This window comes from Podarcis pityusensis (genome assembly GCF_964106645.2).
Source record: "Podarcis pityusensis genome assembly, contig: HAP1_SCAFFOLD_81, whole genome shotgun sequence".
Lineage (NCBI taxonomy): Eukaryota > Metazoa > Chordata > Lepidosauria > Squamata > Lacertidae > Podarcis > Podarcis pityusensis.
Genome location: NW_028293277.1, coordinates 146,789 through 172,328, shown reverse-complemented (window position 1 = coordinate 172,328; position 25,540 = coordinate 146,789). Strand labels below are relative to the sequence as shown.

The window sequence follows — 25,540 nt, the reverse complement described above, 5'->3', positions numbered from 1 at the left end:
GTGAAAAGGATCTAGGAGTCTTGGTTGACCACAAACTTGACATGAGCCAACAGTGTGACGCGGCAGCTAAAAAAGCCAATGCAATTCTGGGCTGCATCAATAGGAGTATAGCATCTAGATCAAGGGAAGTAATAGTGCCACTGTATTCTGCTCTGGTCAGACCTCATATGGAGTACTGTGTCCAGTTCTGGGCACCACAGTTCAAGAAGGACACTGACAAACTGGAACGTGTCCAGGGGAGGGCAACCAAAATGGTCAAAGGCCTGGAAACGATGCCTTATGAGGAACGGCTAAGGGAGCTGGGCATGTTTAGCCTGGAGAAGAGGAGGTTAAGGGGTGATATGGTAGCCATGTTCAAATATATAAAAGGATGTCACATAGAGGAGGGAGAAAGGTTGTTTTCTGCTGCTCCAGAGAAGCGGACACGGAGCAATGGATCCAAACTACAAGAAAGAAGATTCCACCTAAACATTTGGAAGAACTTCCTGACAGTAAGAGCTGTTCGACAGTGGAATTTGCTGCCAAGGAGTGTGGTGGAGTCTCCTTCTTTGGAGGTCTTTAAGCAGAGGCTTGACAACCATATGTCAGGAGTGCTCTGATGGTGTTTCCTGCTTGGCAGGGGGTTGGACTCGATGGCCCTTGTGGTCTCTTCCAACTCTATGATTCTATGATTCTATGGTGGGCAAACCCGTAAGACAATTAAATTGTAAGTGATAAGGAGGAGGAGCCGGGACGAATGTGACTTTTGTAGGCTGTTGAGCGCCAGCGGCCCAGTGTCTTGAAGTGTGCAGGGTCCCAACCCTGTATTGCCACTGAAGTGGCAGCCCCGATACGGAACAAGTGCCCGGAATATTCCTGGGGACTAACACCGCAAGCAGATAAGGCTTTGCGTAAGAACAGCAAAACAGGCTTGAGCCCAGGAGTCAGCCTTTTTTGGCCTTAGGCCCACCGTCCATTGTCCTCCCTGGCCGAGGGCGGGTCAAATGCCAGCTCAAGCAGGTGGGTGGCACCTGCCCAGGTGAGCCTCGCTCGGTGTCACAAACCCTGCCCACCTGTGGGGAAGGGAGGGCGGATATTCCTTCAGAGATCTTTGGAAAGCTTTGTTGGTTTGCTTAAACAGGCATCATGATTTTAACCAATGAGTATTGCTTGATATTCATTGACATTTTCATGGATCTTTTGTTGATTCTCCCTTCTTCATTTTCCCACTTGCTATATTGCTACAAAGGGACGCGGGTGGCGCTGTGGGTTAAACCACAGAGCCTAGGACTTGCCGATCAGAAGGTCAGCTTCACCTGGAAACCCTGATTCCCCTCCTCTGCTACCGTTCTACATTGAACACAAGAAGAGGCTGCTGGATCAGGCCCATGGCCCATGGAAGATGCCCTCAGAATACTGCTGCCCTATGATAGAGGGGATCTGGGTTTCCAGGTGAAGCTTGGCAAAACTGAATGGAGCATTTTCCAAAACCTTGCCCCAGCCTTTTGCCTTGCAGCCATGCTCAGCTCCATGCCCCTCTGTCTATGGAGCGCAACCTTCTTCCACTTCAATCAGGCCTTATATCTCATGATGGTTGCTTAAGAACAGAAGAAAAGGCTGTGCTGGGTCAAGCCAATGACCCATCTAGTCCAGCCTCCTGTTCTCATAGTGACCAACCGGATGGCCGTGGGAAACCAGCACCCAAGCACATGAGCCCTCCCCGCTCCTGAGGTTTCCAGCAACTGCGATTCAGAAGCATGGAGGCAGAGCAAAGCATTTCGCATGCGCAGAGGTATTTGTCTGCTTGCGCATGTGAGGAAACGCTTGTATCGGGTGGTCTGCCAGAAACAAAAGGGTCTCCTTGTGCTCAAGTCAGGAGCAAACGCAAGGAGCAGGTGTGGCAACAAGAGAGCACTCAACAAAATACCCCCCCCCCAAAAAAACCCAGGGGTAGACTTTGGTGATATGGCGCCCTGAGCTAGGAAACAGCAGGGCTTGAGCTGACCTCTTTGAATTCCGAGGTGCCGGAAGAGAGCCCAGCTTCCATCTGCCGTAAGGCCTATTATGGGCTGGCATTGAAGTCACAGTGGCCTCTGCCAAAGCTGGATTCTTCGAAGTACATTTACAAGCCATTCTGAGGCTGCCTACCCAGAAGCTCAAAAGTGGTTACAACTTCTTCTTTTTTTACAATTATATTTTATTGTTTCAATATTTTAAAAATCATTTACAGTCAAAACACAATTTTGACTTTTCTCTTAATTTTCGTCAACTTCCCACCCTGTTTTCCATGGAGTTGTTGTTTCTCTCCTGCTGCACCCCGTCTTCTGTTTGTCAAATCATAACCCCAGTATCCAATTACTTATGTTGCTCATAGCTCAAATCCTCCTTACGAGTTCAGCGTACTATAATCCGAAAAAGGCCTATTTGTCCACAAAACTGCTAATTTTGCTAGTTCTGCATAGTCCATTATCTCACTTATCCCTTCTTTGGAACTTCTTTTTCCTTCCATTTCAGCGCATATAGAATCCTAGCTGCTGCTGTTACATATAGAAACATCTTTAACTAATTATATCGAATAGCAGGTCACCACAACCAAAAACTGCAGTATCTAGCTCACCATTGCAATGATAAACTCTAAAAATATAATTGAGACAAGACATTTTAAGGAAAATTCATCAGAAACTATTCACTTTGGTTGTTGTTAGTGGCTGTGGACATGCCATAACATTACAGCACATGACTCCTTCCCCCCGAGAATCATGGGAACTGTAGTTTACCTCTAAACACAGTGCTATAGGTCCCAGTGCAACACATGACTGGCTTATCCTAGAGATCACTGTGTGCAAAATTTGCGATGCCACTTAAGCCTAATATTTACCCTGCAATGCCAACCACCTTTGCCCAGCACAATGTACGACCCCCTGGACTCAGCTCTTCAAAAATTATTAGAATTCGTACTAAGAAACAGGAGAGTGTTCTGGAAGGAAGGATATTTTAAAATGACTGGAAGATCAGAATTATGAAATGGGGGGGGGGGGGAATTGGGGAAAATATATTTTAAAAACTCTTCCAAAAATCCCTTTAAAAGAATCAAGTCTTAAAAAAAAAAAGTCCTAAAAAAATTTAAAAGAATCCTTTCCAAAAAATTTAAAAATTGTACAGTAGCCCCTTAGAGGTAGGTAGTTGGTCTACCTAGCTGAATCTGGGGGGAAGCAAGAGAGAAGAACGCAGGAACAAGTGAAAGAAGCTTTCTCCCAACAGCCAGAACATGGAAAGGCCTCCCCAAAATTTTTAGTTTGGAATGTATAATTGGCTTTATTGTTTGTATTATGATGTGGCAAGATTTGATTTGATTTGTTATCATTAGAATGTTACTAATGGAGAATTAATTTTTAAAATATTCAATCCATTAAGAAGTTCTTAGTTCATCTTCAGTGAAGGTTTGCCGGATCATAAATCAGCAAATAGAATGTAAATAGAAAAAGAGATGAGCAAGAGGTCTGCTTTCCACTGACATCATCATTCCATCATGTTGTCATAGTGCTGTGACCTCATGTCTCCAGGGGCTTGGGGGCCCTTAGCAACGCTGGTACACAGCGACCTCCATAGAGAGTGAGTGTGTTTTCTCTTTCTCCCCAAAGTCAGTGTGGTATATTTAGTTTTAATTTGGCATTTGTGTTCCCTTTTAATAAGAATAAGAATAAGAATAAGAATAAGAATAAGAATAAGAATAAGAAAGAGAATTTTTTATTTGTATCCTGCCCTCCCTGGCTGAGGCCGGGCTCAGAGCGGCTAACATCATAAAAAACCCCCAGGAAGGACCTTTTAGGCAGAATTTTGTTCCAAAGCCAGAACCATTCAGCTCTTTCAGGGGCTGGCCAGGGTAAAATGGAGAAATTGGAGACAGAGGCCTGTTCAGAGCTATTTGTGGTGGTGTCATTACAACCCATGGAATTCCTTACTAATTAAACGTCTCCCTGATTTCACAAGAGGAATAACCATGCTCTATATAGCTCATGTCTGGGAAAAGGTGGCATTTTCCCAAAGTCTTACCATGAGGGTGCAGTAAATGAGAATTGGCCCCTAACAGCTTGCTTGGTTCCCTCCCCTGTACGTTTTAGGCTCACGTTCCCTTTTTCTCTGGGATGCGGTACAGGCCGTGATTTGGGCTGACTTCCCAGAGAGCCTCTGCTGTAAATAAAAATTGCCCTTTTCCCTTATGGGGTATCCAAGAGCCCATATAGAGTCCTTACATAGGTTCCCTATTGGTAGGAGAAGATAACAGAGGCCAACAAGAGAATATTGAGAAGCAAGGCAGCTAGTAAGCTTGATCTTTATTGATCTGTTGCAACAGGGTGCTCCCCTCACCCGCAGGATAGACGAGGAACCCAGAACAATGGTGCGCAAGGCCTTATATGGACTCTTGAAATTGCCACCCTGTAGACCAAGACCACCCCCAGAAACAGCATACATACATCACAGAAGGGGTGTAACCTAAGACCACCCCTCAGATACATCACACCTACATCACAGAAAAGGTGGTCTAAACAGAAATTTAATGTTGTTTTTCTTCTTGTTTATCTCCTGTCTGGCAGGTTACTTGATTGGATTGCCTGGGGAGCCTGGCCAGTCTTTTGTAATGATAAATACTTAGTTCCTGGGCCAGGTCACAGGCTCACACCCTATTCATACACAGACATACCCTTAAGACAGGATTTGTGAAGGAAAAGACAATGGGGAGGCTTTTCCAGTTTGACCTTGCAGAGAAAACATTTGCTCAGGTTAGGAATCAAAATGGCTTCAGGTCGGTCTTCCTGTGCTGATCTATGTACGTGCACCTATCACACCATCACATGAGCGGTGTGAGTTTTTCAACCGCATTCTAAATCACATACAGCATTACCAAACCAATAAACAGAATATCCAGTCAATCTTCAGTACCTATAAAAGAACTTAAGGGATAGGACCAGAAGCATTAGCCTCATCCTTAGGATCAGAAGCTGAGGCTCCCACAGATGAGAGTTGTTGTTTTCAACACAACAAAGCCACTTCCGAACCTGGCGAGAAGTTGGGGTTGCGGGCTTCACGCCCACTCCATGTGCGCGGGGGCTGGTTCCAGCCCCCGTGAGACCGAGGGAATCCCGGCCGCGTCGTTGGGTGACTGGGGGGGCGTAGCCTACCCTATTTAGGGCTGGCGCGGCCGGGGCTCGCCCTCTTTTCGCCTTGCCAGCCATCCCACTTTGGTTTGTATTAAGGTTGTTTTGTCTCTTGCTTACCTTTTCTTTAGGCTGTGTATCTCAATTCCTTCGGTGATCGATTTTCACTTGGATTTACCCGCGCATCGGTGTTGTGCCTCCCATTGGATTGCCTGCCTCAAGCCCGCCTGTGTTCCAGGCAGCCGCTTCGGCAGCCAGAGCCATTTAGCTCCGGAACAGCAGGGCTGAAACCGTGCCGGAAAACCCCATCAAACCGGGTGTTCCCTTCTCTCTGGGTGGCTTCTCTGCAGCGGAGCTTTGCGGAACGCGGTTTGCACGTTCAGCGCCAGCCCATCGCTGTTTAGTCCTTTTACTCGGAAGCGCACAGCTCGCCCCACGGATCAGGTTTGGCTGGGGGTTCTTATTTCTAGCCGCATTCACAGGGTGGTGTGGCACCTTTAACGTTTGTGGGGGGCTTGGTGGAGCAAAAGGAGGGAGGCTTAAAAGGACACGTCTTTGTCGCTACCCCTTTGCATTTGGTACTGGCCGCGTTGCCTTTGCGTTCCAACGGTTGCTTCTTCACCATTATACCTTTCCAAGAACTTCAGCCAGACTTCCAGATCGGATTTTATCTCTTTAGATAGGCGAACCCTGTGATGGGGTGACCGCAAGCCTGCTGACAACCTCGCGAGGCGGCTGCAAAATGGGCGGCCTGGGGAAACCACTCAGCAAGCAAAGTTCAAATGGCCTAACAACGACTGAATCTGCCTGAGCGTAACTTTTCTTAGAGGGAGAAGTTGCTGAATGAGGTCCCTAAGCGCAACCAATTTTTCACTAGGAAGTTTTGAGGTTTGGGTGACTGTGTCCAACTCAATGCCTAGGTAAACCATAGTTGTAGCTGGGCCCTCCATTTTATCTGCAGCCAAAGGTACTCCCAGCTCTCCTGCTAAAGATGTGAAGGCTTCCAGAAGGGCCGAGCACTTATGCCTACTATCAGCTACGAGAATAAAGTCGTCCAAGTAGTTCGACACACCCTCAGAGCCAGTTCTAAAACGAAGCGCCCAGTCCAAAAAGGTACTAAATGCCTCAAAGGCTGCACAGGCCACTGAGCAACCCATAGGCATTGCTTTGTCTACAAAGTAAGTAAATGTAAAGGTACCCCTGCCCGTACGGGCCAGTCGTGTCCGACTCTGGGGTTGCGCGCCCATCTCGCTTAAGAGGCCGGGGGCCAGCGCTGTCCGGAGACACTTCCGGGTCACGTGGCCAGCGTGATGAAGCTGCTCTGGCGAGCCAGCACCAGCACAGCACACGGAAACGCCGTTTACCTTCCCGCTATAAAGCGGTACCTATTTACTTACTTGCACTTAAGAGTGCTTTCGAACTGCTAGGTGGGCAGGAGCTGGGACTGAACGACGGGAGCTCACCCCGCCGCGGGGATTCGAACCGCCGACCATACGTTCAGCAAGTCCTAGGCGCTGAGGTTTTACCCACAGCGCCACCCGCGTCCCGTGTCTACAAAGTATGCCCGGTCAAATTTAAAACCCAGCCACCGGAAATCTTCCGGGTGGACTGGCAGGAGTCAGAAAGCAGACTCTATATCACATTTCGCCAGCAACGCGCCTTTTCCAAATTTGCAAATAAGTTCAACCGCTTGGTCAAAGGAGCCATACCTCACAGAGCAAAGTTCCTGAGGTATCGCATCATTGACGGACCCTCCCTTTGGGTAGGATAGGTTGTGAATCATGCGAAACTCACCGGGTGCCTTTTTGGTGATGATGCCTAATGGGGATATATGCAAACCCTCTATGGGAGGGACGGAAAGGGGGCCGGCTACCCTCCCTGCCTTAATTTCTTTAAGTATTTTCTTGCGCGCCACTTCAGGCATCTCTCTAACTGATTTCTGATTTGGTGGGTCACCTGAATTGGGGGGGAAAGCAACTGGGATCCTAAAACCTAAACTAAAACCTTCCCAGAGAAATAATGCAGCTGTTCTGTTGGGATAGAGCTCCAAAAGGGTTTTTAAGCTCACGTACCCTTTTTCTCTGGGATGCGGTGCAGGCCGTGATTTGGGCTGACTTCCCAGAGAGCCATCACATGAGCGGTGTGAGTTGTTCAACCACATTCTAAATGACACACAGCATTACCAAACCAATAAACAGAATATCCAGTCAATATTCAGTACCTATAAAAGAACTTCAGGGATAGGACCAGAAGCATTAGCCTCATCCTTAGGATCAGAAGCTGAGGCTCCCACAGATGAGTTGTTGTTTTCAACACAACAAAAGGGATGGCGTTTCACTCCTGCATCTGCTGGAGAACCGCCCCCCCTTTTCTAACTAACTGAAAGTACAACCTGGGAATATACACAGAAGCCCAAATGATTATTTGGAGGCGGAACAGGTACTGCTCGCAGCTGATGGGGTGCAGCTCTTCCCATGCACCGGCTTCTTTAGAGCGGATCGGTGTCCTGAAGCGACTGTCTGTGGACCATGCCTTCCCCTTTTTCCGGGGAGGGGGGGGAGAAGCCAGGGAGTGAAGGAGGTGAGGACAGGTGACCCCCCTAGGCCCGAAGTCACCCCAGGCCTCAAAACCAAATTTCCCCTTTCTCTCGTCTACAACAGCTTTTCTCTGCTCTTCTCTGCTTTCTCACAAGATGCTGCTGCATAAGCAAAAGGTTATTTTTTATGAGTACAAGAAGGCTTCAAAAAGCTAATGAATAGGCTCTGTCAGTGCCAGGAATAAGCAGGTCTGGGAACTGAGTCTTATCTCATCCAGTTGCAACACATCTTGGACATGCTGAACGCAAGGCTTCTCAACCCCCTTGGCTTCTCATCCCCCTTTCCTGGGAAGGGCGCCAAGAGTCCCAAGAGTCCCAGGACAGGAGCTTTCTGTTCATGAGACTTCTGGGTTGGTGCCTCCGGTAATGGCGGAATTCCTCTGATCGGGAGGAATTTGCCCCTTGGGAATCTGGGTCTGGCCGCCACGGCGAAGGCGGAGACCCGCAAAAAATCACAGGCGGGAGAAGCCTGTGAACGTGGGATTCGGCGGGCACCCTTTGCGCCTTCCCTACTCGCGGGGAAACCCGGTTTCGGGGGTCCGGAGCGACGTGGGGTGAGTGGCGCGGTGCTTCAAATCGTCTGCTCCTTCCACGGAGCGAAGCAGCATAGCTGTTGCCGGAGAGCGCTGACTTTTTCCTGTGGACAATTTGACTTCAAAGTAATTACCCGTAAGTAGAGCTGAAGCGGGAGAACTGGATTTTTAAACGTTTAATTTGGTATCGTAACGGGGAGGTTCAATACAGGAAGTCCGCCTTCCCCTTTTGTAAATAGACTGAAGCAATGAGGCTGCAAGCTGAAGTCTTGGAAAGCCTTTTGTAAAAGACTAAATTTCCATCGGTAAAGAACATTAAACCCCCCCTTGGAGGCAGGAGAAGAGGGGGGGAAGTTGTGGACTGAGTATGCCTGCAGGAGAGAGCGAAGAGAGCTAAAATACCGCTGCTCCGACCCTGGGAACGGGCTGCTAGCAGGACTGACATCTTTTGGAATGTTCATTGACAGTGTTTAGAACATTCATTGACAGCTAGCTAAATAAGAGAAATACATTGTTTCTACTGTCTCCGGCTGCTTTTAAAAAAGGAGTAAAAGTAACTGAAAACTGAAACTAACTTTGGATTGTTTGAACTGTGTTTAAAAGAGGACATTACTGACTAATATAAATAGAAACTGTTTCCCCCTAGTAGAAGCCTTTGAACTGGTGACTTTACAAGAGCTGGGCTAGGGGAATTTCCAGCTGCAAGATAAAAACTCTGAGACTCTGGGACTGACCTTGAATCTTTTAAGTGTTATGGCAAATGGAAAGGAAAAAAACAGACCAGTTAACTGCTGAAAAAACATTAAGGTCTGGGAGAACTTGGCAGCAACCCAGGAGAGGCTCAACACCAGGCCTCCCTGCTTCTTCTTCTGCTGCTTCTGCACCAGTACAATCAAATTCAAGAGGTATGTCGACAGAAGAGGCCTTAGTGGTTGCATTAAATAAGATAAATGATTCATTGGAACAGCTTAATAAGAAAGCGGATGTGACAAATGCGAAAGTGGATGCTGCAACTATTAAAATCGACTTAAATACAGAAAGTATAAATAACCTGGGACAAAAGGTGAACACCAACATAGAAACCATCCAGAAACTGATACAGGAATCTACTTTGATACGGCAGACTGCGGAGGAAGCTAGCGAGAAAGCCATTGCTGCTGAATGTAAAGTAACACAACTGGAGAGAGAGAGAGTCCCAGCCCTACAGAGGCAACTTGATGAACATAAGTTGATGCTTGCTATGATTGAACTTAAAGAAAAACAGACGAATCTGAGGATTAGAGCTCTACCCGAATTGGAGAAGGAAAGTTTGACAGACTTTCTCACACAGGAATTTGCTGACTTTTGGGACTTGGACTTGGGTCAAGAAGAGTTTAGAATTGTGAGGGCCTTCAGACTTCGAAGAGGAGGGGAAAAAAGAGAAGAATAGAATAAGAGACTGCTTGATCACCCTTCAAACTAAAGAAGAGAGAGATAGAATCTTGAGCTGGCACTACCAGAAGAACTTAGAAGTACAACAGTCAAGAGTGGAAATTTTTAAAGACGTCCCGAAACATCTTTTGGATCTTAGGCCTAACTACGGAGATATTTTTGCTCTGCTGAGAAGGAATAAAATCATCTTTAGGTGGGAGTTTCCCCAAGGTCTATCATTCAATTTCAAAGGAAGGAAAATAAAAATAAGATCAGTAGAAGAGAAAGTAAAGTTTTTGTATAAATACGAAGAAGATCTGCAGAAGGAACTTGGAAAAGAGCCAAGAGCATTGGATAGAAGATCACCAGATAGAGGACTAGAGCAAGGAGCATCGGATAGAAGATCACCAAACAGGGTAATATTGGATATATCAGCATTATCCTTTGGATTGGATCTCCCAGTGAACGTGTCACCACCACCACCACCAAAAGAAGAGCAAGCATTGGGTGCAGTTGGAGGAATATCAACGTAATTACATGATGGCGTTGCAGGTTTTGAGCTGGAATGTGAATGGACTGAACTCTCCAGAAAAAAGGCGGAGAGTCTTTCATTTATTGAAAAAAGAACATTTGGACTTGATTTGTTTACAAGAAACACATATGATAAGGCTACACAGGAAAATATAGAGTAATAAAAGACTGGGCCAAGAATTTATCTCATCAGACAAAGTTAAAAAAAGAGGAGTGGTCCTTTATGCAAAGGAGAGCCTATCACCGAAATTCATATTCAAAGATGACCAAGGAAGATTTGTTGCAATTGAAATTCAATCACAAGGAGAGAAATTTCTAATCGTAGGTATTTATGCACCAAATGAAGGAAAATCGGAGTTCTTTAAGAAGCTACAATGAGACTCTGATGGACTACATGGACTATAATATGATCTTGATGGGAGACATGAATGGAGTGGTGTCTACAAATATGGACAAGGCACAGAGACAGGTAGTCACCAAAGATGGCAGACTACCAAAAACCTTTTTCGACATGACTGAAAATTTGGATTTAGTTGACATTTGGAGAATGAAGAACCCTCTGGGAAGAGAGGGAACTTTCTTCTCTGAGGCTAAAGTGACATGGACAAGAATTGACCAAATCTGGGTAACCAGGGGATTGGCTCCGAAGATCAGCAAAGTGGAGATTTGCCCCAAAACTTGTTCTGACCATAATGCCGTGAAGATGGAAATGAAATTGACGCCAATTGGTTCCTTTAGATGGAGGATGAACGATACTTTGTTCAGGAATGTAGAGGTGACCAAAAAGGCCCAAAAAACTCTAAGAGACTATTTCAAGATAAACATGAATACTACAGTGGAAAAAAGAGTGATTTGGGACGCAAGCAAAGCGGTTATGAGAGGATTCTTAATACAATAGAATGCAATTAAGAAGAGAACTCAGAATGAAAAAAAGGATAAAATCCTGGGGAAAATAAAGGAAGGAGAGAAGAAACTGAGAGCAAAACCAAAGTCACAGGAGATCTTGAAAGAGATAAAGTTATACCAAGTACAATATATGAAGCTGATGAATCAGGAAATAGAATGGAAGATTAAACAGATGAGGCAAAAGACATTTGAATCGGCAAATAAGTGTGGAAAATTGTTGGCCTGGCAAATGAAAAAAGACAAAAACTCAATACTATTACGAATTTGGAAGTGGAAGGAAAGAATATACAGAACCCAGTGGAGATCAGGAAGTGTTTTCAGAGGTATTTTAAACAACTTTATACACAGGAGAAGCAGAAAGAAATGGACATTGACCGATTTTTGAAAATAAATGTACTACATAAAATCTCTCAGGAAAAACAGCTAATGTTGAACTACAAAATAACGGATCAGGAGGTGGAAGGGGCCATTCAGAACATGCAATTAGGTAAATCTCCAGGACCAGATGGTTTGACCTCAAGATATTACAGATCTTTGAAAGAATGGTTAATACAACCATTGAAGGAAGTCTGTAATGAAATATTGGAAGGGAGAAAGGCACCAGAGTCGTGGAAGGAAGCTTATATTACACTTATACCGAAAACAGAGACTGAAAAGACACAGCTCAAGAACTACCGCCTCATATCGTTGCTTAATGTGGATTACAAATTTTTTGCAGATATTTTGGCTAAAAGATTAAAAAAGGTGTTAGTAGAAGAAATTCATAAAGACCAAGCAGGCTTTCTCCCGGGCAGACACTTACTTGTCTGACAATATGAGGAATATAATTACTATTCTAGAAAAACTACAAGTGAATATCAATACTAAGGCAGTTTTGATATTTGTGGATGCAGAGAAAGCCTTTGACAACATCTCTTGGAGTTTTATGAAGAAGAATATACAGGGGATGGGGTAGGTCAAGGTTTTGAAAACAGTATAGGTGCAATTTATTCAGAACAAAAGGCAAAATTAATTGTGAACAATGTAGTGACAGAAGAGTTTAAGATTGAGAAAGGGGCACGACAAGGTTGCCCAATTTCTCCATTGCTTTTTATATCGGTCCTTGAGGTGTTGTCAAAGCAAAGTCAGTCCTCAGGGAATGTGCAGGCGACCTTGGAGCGGACAGCTCACGGAAGAACCCCGACCAAACCTAAGAGGAGGCGTGTAGTGGTGATAGGGGATTCCCTACTGAGGGGAACAGAAGCAGTGATCTGTGGGCCTGGCAAGATGTCTCGGGAAGTGTGCTGTCTCCCCGGGGCTAAGATCCAAGATGTAACTGAACGACTGCAAGGAATCATAAAACCCACTGACAAATACCCCTTCCTCTTGGTTCATGTGGGAACCAATGACACTGCAAGCAATAGCCTCCAGAAGATCAAAAGAGACTACGAGGCTCTGGGCAGGAAATTGAAGCAATTAAATGCACAAATTGTCATCTCATCTGTCCTCCCAGTTGAACGACGTGGCCCAGGGAGAGAGGGAAAAATAGTGGAAGTGAACAGCTGGCTTCGCAAATGGTGTAAACAGGAACGGTTTGGATTCTTAGATCACGGACTGCAGTTTCTTGAAGATGGACTTCTGGCAAGCGATGGGCTGCACCTCACAACGGTTGGGAGAAATGTTTTTGCCAAAAATCTCAGAAGCCTCATCAGGAGGGCTTTAAACTGACTAATGTGGGGGAGGGAGACAGTGCTCCTGAAGGTAGGAGTCTATCAATTGATGAAGATGATCATCCAAATGTCATAGACCAAATGGAGCAAACAGCACACAGACCTAGTGGTGGGAGGAAAAAATCCTTAAATAAGAGTCACGGGGGAATGATTAATGGACTTCAATGTCTGTACACTAATGCGCAAAGCATGGGAAATAAACAAGATGAGCTTGAGCTCTTGGTACAGCAAACTAAATATGACAAAATAGGCATCACTAAAACCTGGTGGGATAAGTCCCACGATTGGAATGTAATAATGGGGGGATACAATCTATTTCAGAGAAACAGACCAGACAAGAAAGGAGGAGGAGTGGCGTTATATGTCAGGGATGTGTATACCTGTGAAGAGATCCAAGATTTAGAACCTCAAAGCCAAAGTGAGAGCATTTGGGTCAAAATTAAGGGAGAGAAGAATAACAGTGACCTCATTGTGGGAGTTTACTAGAGATCCCCAAGCCAAATGGAGGACATAGATGATGCCTTCCTGGAACAGATGGCCAAGCATGCAAAAGGAAGGGAGATAGTAGTAATGGGGGACTTCAATTACCCGGATATTTGTTGGATGTCAAACTCAGCCAAGAGCATAAGGTCAAACAGATTCCTCACTGGCCTTGCAGACAACTTCATTGTCCAGAAAGTGGGAGAAGCAACAAGAGGAACAGCCATTTTAGATCTGGTCCTAACCAATGTTGATGACCTGGTTAGTGGGGTAGAAGTGGAAGGATCATTAGGCGCGAGTGATCATGCTCTTCTGAAGTTTACTATACAGCGGAAAGGAGCAGCCAAGCATACTAGGACTCAATTTCTTGACTTTAAGAAAGCCGACTTCATAAAACTTAGGGAAGTGCTGGGTGAGATCCCATGGACAGTAATACTAAAAGGAAAGGGAGTTCATGATGGCTGGGAGTTTGTTAAGAGGGAGATAGTAAAAGCACAACTTCAGGCAATACCAATGAGACGGAAGCATGGAAGGTGCCTAAAGAAGCCAGGGTGGCTATCTAAAGAACTTTTAACTGAGTTAAGATTAAAAAAGGATGTGTACAAAAAATGGAAAAGGGGGGAAACCACCAAAGAGGAATTCAAACAAATAGCCAGCACGTGTAGACACAAAGTCAGAAAAGCTAAAGCACAGAATGAACTCAGGCTTGCTAGAGAGGTTAAAAGCAACAAAAAAGGCTTTTATGGGTATGTTTGTAGCAAAAGGAAGAACAAAGAAACAGTGGGGTCACTCAGAGGAGATGATGGTGAAATGCAAACAGGGGACACAGAAAGGGCTGAACTCCTCAATGCCTTCTTTGCCTCAGTCTTCTCCGATAAAGAAAACAATGCCCGACCTGAAGAATTTGGAGCAAATGATTCCGTAGAGGAAACACAGCCCAGAATAACTAAGGAGATAGTACAAGAATACTTGGCTAGTTTAGATGTATTCAAGTCTCCAGGGCCAGATGAACTGCATCCAAGAGTATTAAAAGAACTGGCAGATGTGATCTCAGAACCACTGGCAGTCATCTTTGAGAATTCCTGGAGAACAGGCGAAGTCCCGGCAGACTGGAGGAGGGCAAATGTTGTCCCTATTTTCAAAAAGGGGGAAAGAGAGGACCCAAATAATTACCGCCCAGTCAGTCTGACATCAATACCAGGGAAGATTCTGGAGCAGATCATTAAGCAAACAGTCTGTGAGCACCTAGAAAGGAATGCTGTGATCACCAATAGTCAGCATGGATTTCTGAAAAATAAGTCATGTCAGACTAACCTGATCTCGTTTTTTGACAGAATTACAAGCCTGGTAGATGAAGGGAACGCAGTGGATGTAGCCTACCTTGATTTCAGCAAGGCATTTGACAAGGTGCCTCATGATATTCTTGTAAAGAAGCTGGTAAAATGTGGTCTTGACTATGCTACCACTCAGTGGATTTGTAACTGGCTGACTGACCGAACCCAAAGGGTGCTCATCAATGGTTCCTCTTCATCCTGGAGAAGAGTGACTAGTGGGGTGCCACAGGGTTCTGTCTTGGGCCCGGTCTTATTCAACATCTTTATCAACGACTTGGATGATGGACTCAAGGGCATCCTGATCAAATTTGCAGATGACACCAAATTGGGAGGGGTGGCTAACACCCCAGAGGACAGGATCACACTTCAAAATGACATTGACAGATTGGAGAACTGGGCCAAAACAAACAAGATGAATTTTAACAGGGACAAATGTAAAGTATTGCACTTGGGCAAAAAAAATGAGAGGCACAAATACAAGATGGGGGACACCTGGCTTGAGAGCAGTACATGTGAAAAGGATCTAGGAGTCTTGGTTGACCACAAACTTGACATGAGCCAACAGTGTGACGCGGCAGCTAAAAAAGCCAATGCAATTCTGGGCTGCATCAATAGGAGTATAGCATCTAGATCAAGGGAAGTAATAGTGCCACTGTATTCTGCTCTGGTCAGACCTCACCTGGAGTACTGTGTCCAGTTCTGGGCACCACAGTTCAAGAAGGACATTGACAAACTGGTTACAGATAGGTAGCCGTGTTGGTCTGCCATAGTCAAAATAAAAAAATCCTTCCAGTAGCACCTTTAAGACCAACTAAGTTAGTTCTTGGTATGAGCTTTCGTGTGCTTGCACACGAAAGCTCATACCAAGAACTAACTTAGTTGGTCTTAAAGGTGCTACTGGAAGGATTTTTTTATATTGACAAACTGGAACGTGTCCAGAGGAGGGCAACCAAAATGGTCAAAGGCCTGGAAACGATGCCTTATGAGGAACGGCTAAGGGAGCTGGGCATGTTTAGCCTGGAGAAGAGGAGGTTAAGGGGTGATATGATAGCCATGTTCAAATATAGAAAAGGATGTCACATAGAGGAGGGAGAAAGGTTGTTTTCTGCTGCTCCAGAGAAGCGGACACAGAGCAATGGATCCAAACTACAAGAAAGAAGATTCCACCTAAACATTAGGAACAACTTCCTGACAGTAAGAGCTGTTCGACAGTGGAATTTGCTGCCAAGGAGTGTGGTGGAGTCTCCTTCTTTGGAGGTCTTTAAGCAGAGGCTTGACAATCATATGTCAGGAGTGCTCTGATGGTGTTTCCTGCTTGGCAGGGGGTTGGACTCGATGGCCCTTGTGGTCTCTTCCAACTCTATGATTCTATGATTCTATGATTCTAAATATGATTAGAAAGGACAAAGAGGTTAAAGGTATACAAGTGGGAGCTAAACAGTACAAACTGAAAGCATTTGCTGATGACTTAGTATTGACTTTACAGGAGCCAGAATCTAGTACTCAAAGGGTATTGGAACTGATCCAAAAATTCGGACAGGTAGCAGGTTTTAAGTTGAACAAGATGAAAACTAAGGTTTTAGAGAAAAATTTAACTGTGAATGAGAGAGAGAAGTTTCAGGAGGAGACAGGACTAACATTGGTTAAGAAAGTGAAATACTCAGGGGTTAACATGACTGCCAAAAATGTGAATTTATAAATAAATGTGAATTTATTTAAGGATAACTATGAAAAATGTTGGATTGAAATGAAAAAGGATTTAGAAATATGGACAAATTTGAAGTTATCATTGTTAGGCCGAATTGCTGTGATAAAAATGAATGTATTGCCAAGGATGTTGTTTTTATTTCAAACATTGCAAATTTTGGATAAGATGGATTGTTTCAAGAAGTTGTTTTAATAATGCATTTGGCTGGCATGCATATTTGTGGTACGATAAGGTAAAAGCACATAAAGCGTTTAAAAATCATATTGTTAGAAAAGCATTGTTTAATGGTTGGATAAGATATAAGGATTTGTTAGAAAAGAAAACCCCAAGATGGTTGTCACCAATGGAAGCGAAGGCACAGAAAAAACTCAATATGGAGGCCAAATGGCCGAAATATTGGGAAATTCTGGAACAAGATAGAGACAGAATAAAATTGCAGAGCTTTGAAAAATTGAAAATAAAGTGCGAGATTGGCTCCATTATTACCAAATAATGGAGGCATACAATTTGGACAAAAAAGTTGGTTTCCAGGTGGAAGAATCAAAATTGGAAACAGAATTGTTAGAGCCAAAAATCAAGAATCTGTCAAGAATGTATAACTTGCTGTTGAAATGGAACACTCAGGATGAAATGGTGAAATCAGCTATGATTAAATGGGCACAAGATGTTGGACATAACATAATGATGGCCAACTGGGAACAGTTATGGACCACAGGTATGAAATTCACGGCATGTAATGCCCTAAGAGAAAATTTAATGAAAATGATTTATAGGTGGTACATGACACCAGTCAAGCTTGCAAAAATTTACCATTTGCCCGATAATAAATGTTGGAAATGTAACGAGACTGAAGGCACATTCTTTCACCTTTGGTGGACATGCCCAAGGATTAAGACATTCTGGGAGATGATTTATAACGAAATGAAAAAGGTATTCAAATACACCTTCCTGAAGAAACCAGAGGCCTTTCTCCTGGGCATGGTTGGCCAATTGGTGCCAAAGAAGGATAGAACTCTTTTTATGTTATGCAACAACAGCAGCAAGAATACTCATCGCGAAGTATTGGAAGACACAAGATTTACCCACCCGGGAAGAATGACAGATGAAGTTGATGGACTACATGGAATTGGCGGAAATGACTGGCAGAATCTGAGACCAGGGAGAAGAGTTGGTGGAAGAAGACTGGAAAAAGTTTAAAGACTATTTACAGAAATACTGTAAAATTAATGAATGTTAGAACAATGTTGGAATGAAGTTATATGGCTTTAGTAGAAATGTTATAAGGAATTAAGTATAAATACATAATAGAGTGTTAAAGGAAAAAATAAGGTTAGAATGTGTTAAGATAATTATAGGATAGAAAACAGAGGAAGATGGAAAGGAATTGCTGAAACAATTAATAGAAGTGGAATACAAAAAGGGAGGTGTGAGGAGGTCATGGAAATAAGTGAATGAGAGATAAGATATTGAAATTATGTGTTTTGTGTTTTAAACTGTTTTTGTTTTGTTTTGTTAGTTTAATGTGTTAATGTTATGTGTTAGTATTAGTATTAGTGTTATGTAGTGTTTTTGTATTGTATTGTATTGTCCATTTTTTTTCTTTTTTGTAGTGTTTAAATTGTTGGAAAAGCAATAAATATTATTATTATTATTATTTAAAAAAGAGCTTTCTGTTCATGCTCAGGGAAACTCATAGAATCATAGAATCATAGAGTTGGAAGAGACCACAAGGGCCATCGAGTTCAACCCCCTGCCAAGCAGGAAACACCATCAGAGCACTCCTGACATATGGTTGTCAAGCCTCTGCTTAAAGACCTCCAAAGAAGGAGACTCATGAGGCAGGACTCCTGAGGAGGGGGAGAAGGGGGAGGGAACTGGAGGGGAATATATGCTCTGTGCAAATGGCTGTGAACTTGTGCTTGTTTGTGAAGTTAATCACTCTAGCTCCTTCTACCAATCCCGGATGGTAGAAATAAAGCTTTTTCTCTGAAATTATCCCTTGAGTGCCTGTTTGACTCCCCTTTCCCTCTCTCGGGTGCAATGCTCTTCCCACCCGAGGGCAAAGCCTGAAAAGGCTACAGGAGTTGTGGCGTCCTCAGGCACAGAGGTTTTCCAGGTAGCTAGTCCCAGGGTCCACTTCTGCAGGCAGCGCACCTCCACCCGCACACAAGACAAGCCGCCTGCAGGAGTCGACTCCTGCAAAGTGGCCCAGCAATGGGAGATCCTTCCAGCAAGGTTTCAGGGCAGACCTTCAGCCAGACCTAGTCTGTCCTGGGATCCACCCATAATGAGAAAACTAAAACAAAACTATTCACACAAAAGGCAGGCCTTACATCCAGGCTTTTACTGACCGTACATTAAAAGACCTTTTCACAAGAGATATTGAAGTTAATAAAACACAGCACCCAGAATTAGGAAGAGATAACCAGGCTGGAATAGTAGATCATGTCAGATCATTTTCCTCCACAAATTTTACAATATTCTTCCGCGGTATCCACTTCCTCCCCCCTTTGATCTACATGAGCTTGCTATTTCCAGGTCTGTATCCTTCTCACTCTGAGTAAAAAGACTTCCCCATTTCAATGTTTACAAATAAAAATACCATACCAAATACTTTGAATCATTCCCAGATTCTGTCAATATCCAGGGTAATATTTCCCAATTGCTAAATTTCCAGCAATCAAAACTGGAATATCATATTCCAGTCTTAATAGATTACCTAAAAATGACAATTTCTTATCCAGAGATTCTATTTATTTTTTTAAAATAATTTTTTATTGATTTTTCCATGGATTCTACTTCTAACAATATATCTTTAACAATTTTTCATATTTCGACCCTCCTCCCCTGGACTTCCCTCGTACTCACATTTTGTTTTATTTCCCTATTGTTCACCTTGCATATTTGATGTTTCCCCAAAATTTCCTCAATACATATAGTCTTATTTTTTGTTGTAGACAGTTGTGATTGTTCACTCAAACCCTGCCAATGAGTCCATTTCTTTATGTTGCCTCTTCATATATGTTGTAAATGGTTCCCATTCTCTTTTAAAGTCTTAGTTGTCCTTTTCATGTAATTTTTCTGTTAGTTTTGCTGGTTCTGCATATTCCATAAGTTTCCCTTGCCATTGTTCTTTTGTTGGTATTTCTTCTGTCTTCCAAGTTTGTGCTAATAAAATTCTTGCCGCTGTTGTTGCATACATAAATAATTTCCAATTTTCTTTTTTTACATCTTGGTCTAAAATTCCTAGAAGGAATGCTTCTGGTTTCTTAACAAAAGTCTTTTTAAACAGTTTTTTCAATTCATTATATATCATTTCCCAATAATTCCTAATCTTTTTGCATCTTGCAGGATGGCTTTTTTTCTAAAAAGAAAAAAGAAAAACAAGATCTACCCCTCATACGAGGATGAGGCCCCTGTCCTACTGCCGGCATTGGCGAAGCCTTCAACATCAGCCACAGAGGACAGGAGGAAAAATCAAGTTGCACCCAAAAACAAGATCTACCCCTCATATGAGGACGAGGCCCCTGTCCTACTGCCGCCATTGGCGAAGCCTTCAACATCAGCCACAGAGGACAGGAGGAAAAATCAAGTTGCACCCAAAAACAAGATCTACCCCTCATATGAGGACGAGGCCCCTGTCCTACTGCCAGCATTGGCAAAGCCTACACCATCAGCGGCAGAGGCCAGGGCGGCAGAGGCCAGACCCCTAGTCTTGCCAGGGCTGGCGCAGCCCCGGACCAGCAAGCAAGACCCAAGCCAGCAGCGGCCCTCAAAAAAGAAGAGCCTTGAGGACTCTGGGCCAGCGTTCCCAGGTGAGTAGGCAGAACCAGATCCCTTTTGGGTTCCCCTTGGCCTTAGACTTGGGGTTTACCTCTACGGATGTTGGTGATCTGACACTAACTAAAAGCGAAACAAAAGAAGTGCCATGGTCAGATCACTTCCTGGTGCAACTGGACTTCTCCGCAACCCTTCCCCTCTGCAGGGAGGTGGGACCGATTTGGATGGTCCTCCCCCGCTACTTAATGGATCCAACTGGTTTCCAGAGAGTGGTAGGGGATGTTTTATCCCAAGTTGATGGCCTCTCGGCTGATTCCCTGGTGGCCCGTTGGAATGCGGAGTTAACCAGGGCTATTGACTGTCTGGCTCCGAAGCGCCCTCTCCGATTGCATGGAGCCCGGACAACTCCGTGGTTTTCCCCAGAGCTAAGGGCGATGAAACAATCGTTGAGACGGCTAGAGTGCTGCTGGTGGAAAACTCACTCTGAATCAGACTGGACACGGGCTAGAGCTCAACGTCGAGCCTACCAAGTGGCAATGGCGACGGCGAAGAGGGCCTTCTTCGCCGCCTCCATTGCATCTGCAGAAAACAGCAGCAGGAGACTTTTTCAGGTGGTTCGCAATCTATTGGAACCACCTGCACCACCGGGGCCTGGTAGGGATCCCAAGATCTCCTGCAATGCTTTTGCAAAGTTTTTTGCAGATAAAGTCACTCAGATTCAGAAGGAGGTAGACTCCACCGTGGGAGCAGGGCCAGGGCGGGAGAGTGCTAGAGTTGTGTCTAGTCCTGTTACATGGGATCAATTCCAATCTCTTACCTCCGAGGATGTGGACAGGCTGCTTGGACAAGTGAAACCGACGACCTGTCTCCTTGATCCTTGCCCATCCTGGCTGATAAAAGCGAGCCGGGAAGGGCTGGGCGATGGGCTATGCGGGGTGGTGAATGCTTCTCTCTGTGAGGGAGCCTTCCCAGACCTGCTGAAAGAGGCGGTCATTAAACCGCTTCTTAAAAAAACATATTCAGACCCAGCCAATTTGGCCAACTATCACCCAGTCTCAAATTTACCATTCTTGGGCAAGGTGATTGAGCGCGTGGTTGCTGAACAACTCCAGGCACGCCTGGAGGATGCGGACCATTTGGATCCCTTCCAATCGGGATTCAGGCGTCACCATGGGACTGAAACTGCCTTATAGAATCATAGAATCATAGAGTTGGAAGAGACCACAAGCGCCATCGAGTCCAAACCCCTGCCAAGCAGGAAACACCATCAGAGCACTCCTGACATATGGTTGTCAAGCCTCTGCTTAAAGACCTCCAAAGAAGGAGACTCCACCACACTCCTTGGCAGCAAATTCCACTGTCGAACAGCTCTTACTGTCAGGAAGTTCTTCCTAATGTTTAGGTGGAATCTTCTTTCTTGTAGTTTGGATCCATTGCTCCGTGTCCGCTTCTCTGGAGCAGCAGAAAACAACCTTTCTCCCTCCTCTATGTGACATCCTTTTATATATTTGAACATGGCTATCATATCACCCCTTAACCTCCTCTTCTCCAGGCTAAACATGCCCAGCTCCCTTAGCCGTTCCCCATAAGGCATCGTTTCCAGGCCTTTGACCATTTTGGTTGCCCTCCTCTGGACACGTTCCAGTTTGTCAGTGTCCTTCTTGAACTGTGGTGCCCAGAACTGGACACAGTACTCCAGGTGAGGTCTGACCAGAGCAGAATACAGTGGCACTATTACTTCCCTTGATCTAGATGCTATACTCCTATTGATGCAGCCCAGAATTGCATTGGCTTTTTTAGCTGCCGCATCACACTGTTGGCTCATGTCAAGTTTGTGGTCAACCAAGACTCCTAGATCCTTTTCACATGTACTGCTCTCAAGCCAGGTGTCCCCCATCTTGTATTTGTGCCTCTCATTTTTTTTGCCCAAGTGCAATACTTTACATTTGTCCCTGTTAAAATTCATCTTGTTTGTTTTGGCCCAGTTCTCTAATCTGTCAGGGTCATTTTGAAGTGTGATCCTGTCCTCTGGGGTGTTAGCCACCCCTCCCAGTTTGGTGTCATCTGCAAATTTGATCAGGATGCCCTTGAGTCCATCATCCAAGTCGTTGATAAAGATGTTGAATAAGACCGGGCCCAAGACAGAACCCTGTGGCACCCCACTAGTCCCTCTTCTCCAGGATGAAGAGGAACCATTGATGAGCACCCTTTGGGTTCGGTCACTCAGCCAGTTACAAATCCACTGAGTGGTAGCATAGTCAAGACCGCATTTTACCAGCTTCTTTACAAGAATATCATGCGGCACCTTGTCAAATGCCTTGCTGAAATCAAGGTAGGCTACATCCACTGCGTTCCCTTCATCTACCAGGCTTGTAATTCTGTCAAAAAACCAGATCAGGTTAGTCTGACATGACTTATTTTTCAGAAATCCATGCTGACTATTGGTGATCACAGCATTCCTTTCTAGGTGCTCACAGACTGTTTGCTTAATGATCTGCTCCAGAATCTTCCCTGGTATTGATGTCAGACTGACTGGGCGGTAATTATTTGGGTCCTCTCTTTCCCCCTTTTTGAAAATAGGGACAACATTTGCCCTCCTCCAGTCTGCCGGGACTTCGCCTGTTCTCCAGGAATTCTCAAAGATGACTGCCAGTGGTTCTGAGATCACATCTGCCAGTTCTTTTAATACTCTTGGATGCAGTTCATCTGGCCCTGGAGACTTGAATACATCTAGACTAGCCAAGTATTCTTGTACTATCTCCTTAGTTATTCTGGGCTGTGTTTCCTTTGCTGAATCATTTGCTCCAAATTCTTCAGGTCGGGCATTGTTTTCTTTATCGGAGAAGACTGAGGCAAAGAAGGCATTGAGGAGTTCAGCCCTTTCTGTGTCCCCTGTTTGCATTTCACCATCTTCTCCTCTGAGTGACCCCACTGTTTCTTTGTTCTTCCTTTTGCTACGAACATACCCATAAAAGCCTTTTTTGTTGCTTTTAACCTCTCTAGCAAGCCTGAGTTCATTCTGTGCTTTAGCTTTTCTGACTTTGTGTCTACACGTGCTGGCTATTTGTTTGAATTCCTCTTTGGTGGTTTCCCCCCTTTTCCATTTTTTGTACACATCCTTTTTTAATCTTAACTCAGTTAAAAGTTCTTTAGATAGCCACCCTGGCTTCTTTAGGCACCTTCCATGTTTCCGTCTCATTGGTATTGCCTGAAGTTGTGCTTTTACTATCTCCCTCTTAACAAACTCCCAGCCATCATGAACTCCCTTTCCTTTTAGTATTACTGTCCATGGGATCTCACCCAGCACTTCCCTAAGTTTTATGAAGTCGGCTTTCTTAAAGTCAAGAAATTGAGTCCTAGTATGCTTGGCTGCTCCTTTCCGCTGTATAGTAAACTTCAGAAGAGCATGATCACTCGCGCCTAATGATCCTTCCACTTCTACCCCACTAACCAGGTCATCAACATTGGTTAGGACCAGATCTAAAATGGCTGTTCCTCTTGTTGCTTCTCCCACTTTCTGGACAATGAAGTTGTCTGCAAGGCCAGTGAGGAATCTGTTTGACCTTATGCTCTTGGCTGAGTTTGACATCCAACAAATATCCGGGTAATTGAAGTCCCCCATTACTACTATCTCCCTTCCTTTTGCATGCTTGGCCATCTGTTCCAGGAAGGCATCATCTATGTCCTCCGTTTGGCTTGGGGATCTCTAGTAAACTCCCACAATGAGGTCACTGTTATTCTTCTCTCCCTTAATTTTGACCCAAATGCTCTCACTTTGGCTTTGAGGTTCTAAATCTTGGATCTCTTCACAGGTATACACATCCCTGACATATAACGCCACTCCTCCTCCTTTCTTGTCTGGTCTGTTTCTCTGAAATAGATTGTATCCCTCCATTATTACATTCCAATCGTGGGACTTATCCCACCAGGTTTCAGTGATGCCTATTATGTCATATTTACTTTGCTGTACCAAGAGCTCAAGCTCATCTTGTTTATTTCCCATGCTTTGCGCATTAGTGTACAGACATTGAAGTCCATTAATCATTCCCCCGTGTCTCTTATTTAAGGATTTTTTCCTCCCACCACTAGGTCTGCGTGCTGTTTGCTCCATTTGGTCTATGACATTTGGATGATCATCTTCCTCAATTGATAGACTCCTACCTTCAGGAGCACTGTCTCTCTCCCCCACATTAGTCAGTTTAAAGCCCTCCTGATGAGGTTTCTGAGATTTTTGGCAAAAACATTCCTCCCAACCGTTGTGAGGTGCAGCCCATCGCTTGCCAGAAGTCCATCTTCAAGAAACTGCAGTCCGTGATCTAAGAATCCAAACTGTTCCTGTTTACACCATTTGCGAAGCCAGCTGTTCACTTCCACTATTTTTCCCTCTCTCCCTGGGCCACGTCGTTCAACTGGGAGGACAGATGAGATGACAATTTGTGCATTTAATTGCTTCAATTTCCTGCCCAGAGCCTCGTAGTCTCTTTTGATCTTCTGGAGGCTATTGCTTGCAGTGTCATTGGTTCCCACATGAACCAAGAGGAAGGGGTATTTGTCAGTGGGTTTTATGATTCCTTGCAGTCGTTCAGTTACATCTTGGATCTTAGCCCCAGGGAGACAGCACACTTCCCGAGACATCTTGTCAGGCCCACAGATCACTGCTTCTGTTCCCCTCAGTAGGGAATCCCCTATCACCACTACACGCCTCCTCTTAGGTCTGGTCGGGGTTCTTCCGTGAGCTGTCCGTTCCAAGGTCACCTGCAGATTACCTGATGACTGACTTTGCTGCTCGTCTTCATATACCTGATTGACTGTAATGAGGGAGAGATCCTGAAATGGAGTCTGCTCTTCGTCTTCCATGCTAGGGGAGAGGACCTCAAAGCGATTGTGTATTTCTAAATATGCTGGTTGGTCCCGCTGGTTGATGATCTCTGGTGAGCTAGGGACAAAGGTGAGAGCTGTTTCCTAGTTCTGCTGGATCTCTCAGCGGCCTTTGACAGCATCGACCATAACATCCTTCTGGACCGTCTAGAGGGGCTGGGAGCTGGGGGCACTGTTATACGGTGGTTTCGCTCCTTCCTCCTGGGCCGTGCCCAGAAAGTGGTGTTGGGGAATGAGTGTTCAGACCCCTGGTCTCTCACTTGTGGGGTGCCTCAGGGTTCCGTCCTCTCCCCCATGCTTTTTAATATCTATATGAAGCCGCTGGGAGAGATCATCAGGGGGTTTGGGCTGGGTGTTCATCAGTATGCAGATGACACCCAGCTCTACCTCTCCTTTAAATCAGAACCAGTGAAGGCGGTGAAGGTCCTGTGTGAGTGCCTGGAGGCGGTTGGAGGATGGATGGTGGCTAACAGATTGAGGTTGAATCCTGACAAGACTGAAGTCCTGTTTTGGGGGGACAGGGGGCGGGTGGGTGTAGGG

At 44.8% G+C, this 25,540-nt stretch overlaps 1 protein-coding gene across 1 annotated transcript in view; it reads left to right on the top strand.

The window, feature by feature from the left end:
* The first annotated feature begins 1,119 nt into the window (after positions 1–1,119).
* Positions 1,120–25,540, top strand: part of LOC308469140 (maestro heat-like repeat family member 5) — a 103,488-nt gene continuing 79,067 nt past the window's right edge. The window contains exons 1-3 of the mRNA XM_081024479.1: positions 1,120–1,771; positions 5,267–5,579; positions 19,694–20,157. Of these exons, the coding sequence (XP_080880605.1) occupies positions 19,695–20,157 (463 nt within the window). The 5' untranslated portion in view covers positions 1,120–1,771; positions 5,267–5,579; position 19,694. The remainder of the gene's footprint in view (positions 1,772–5,266; positions 5,580–19,693; positions 20,158–25,540) is intronic.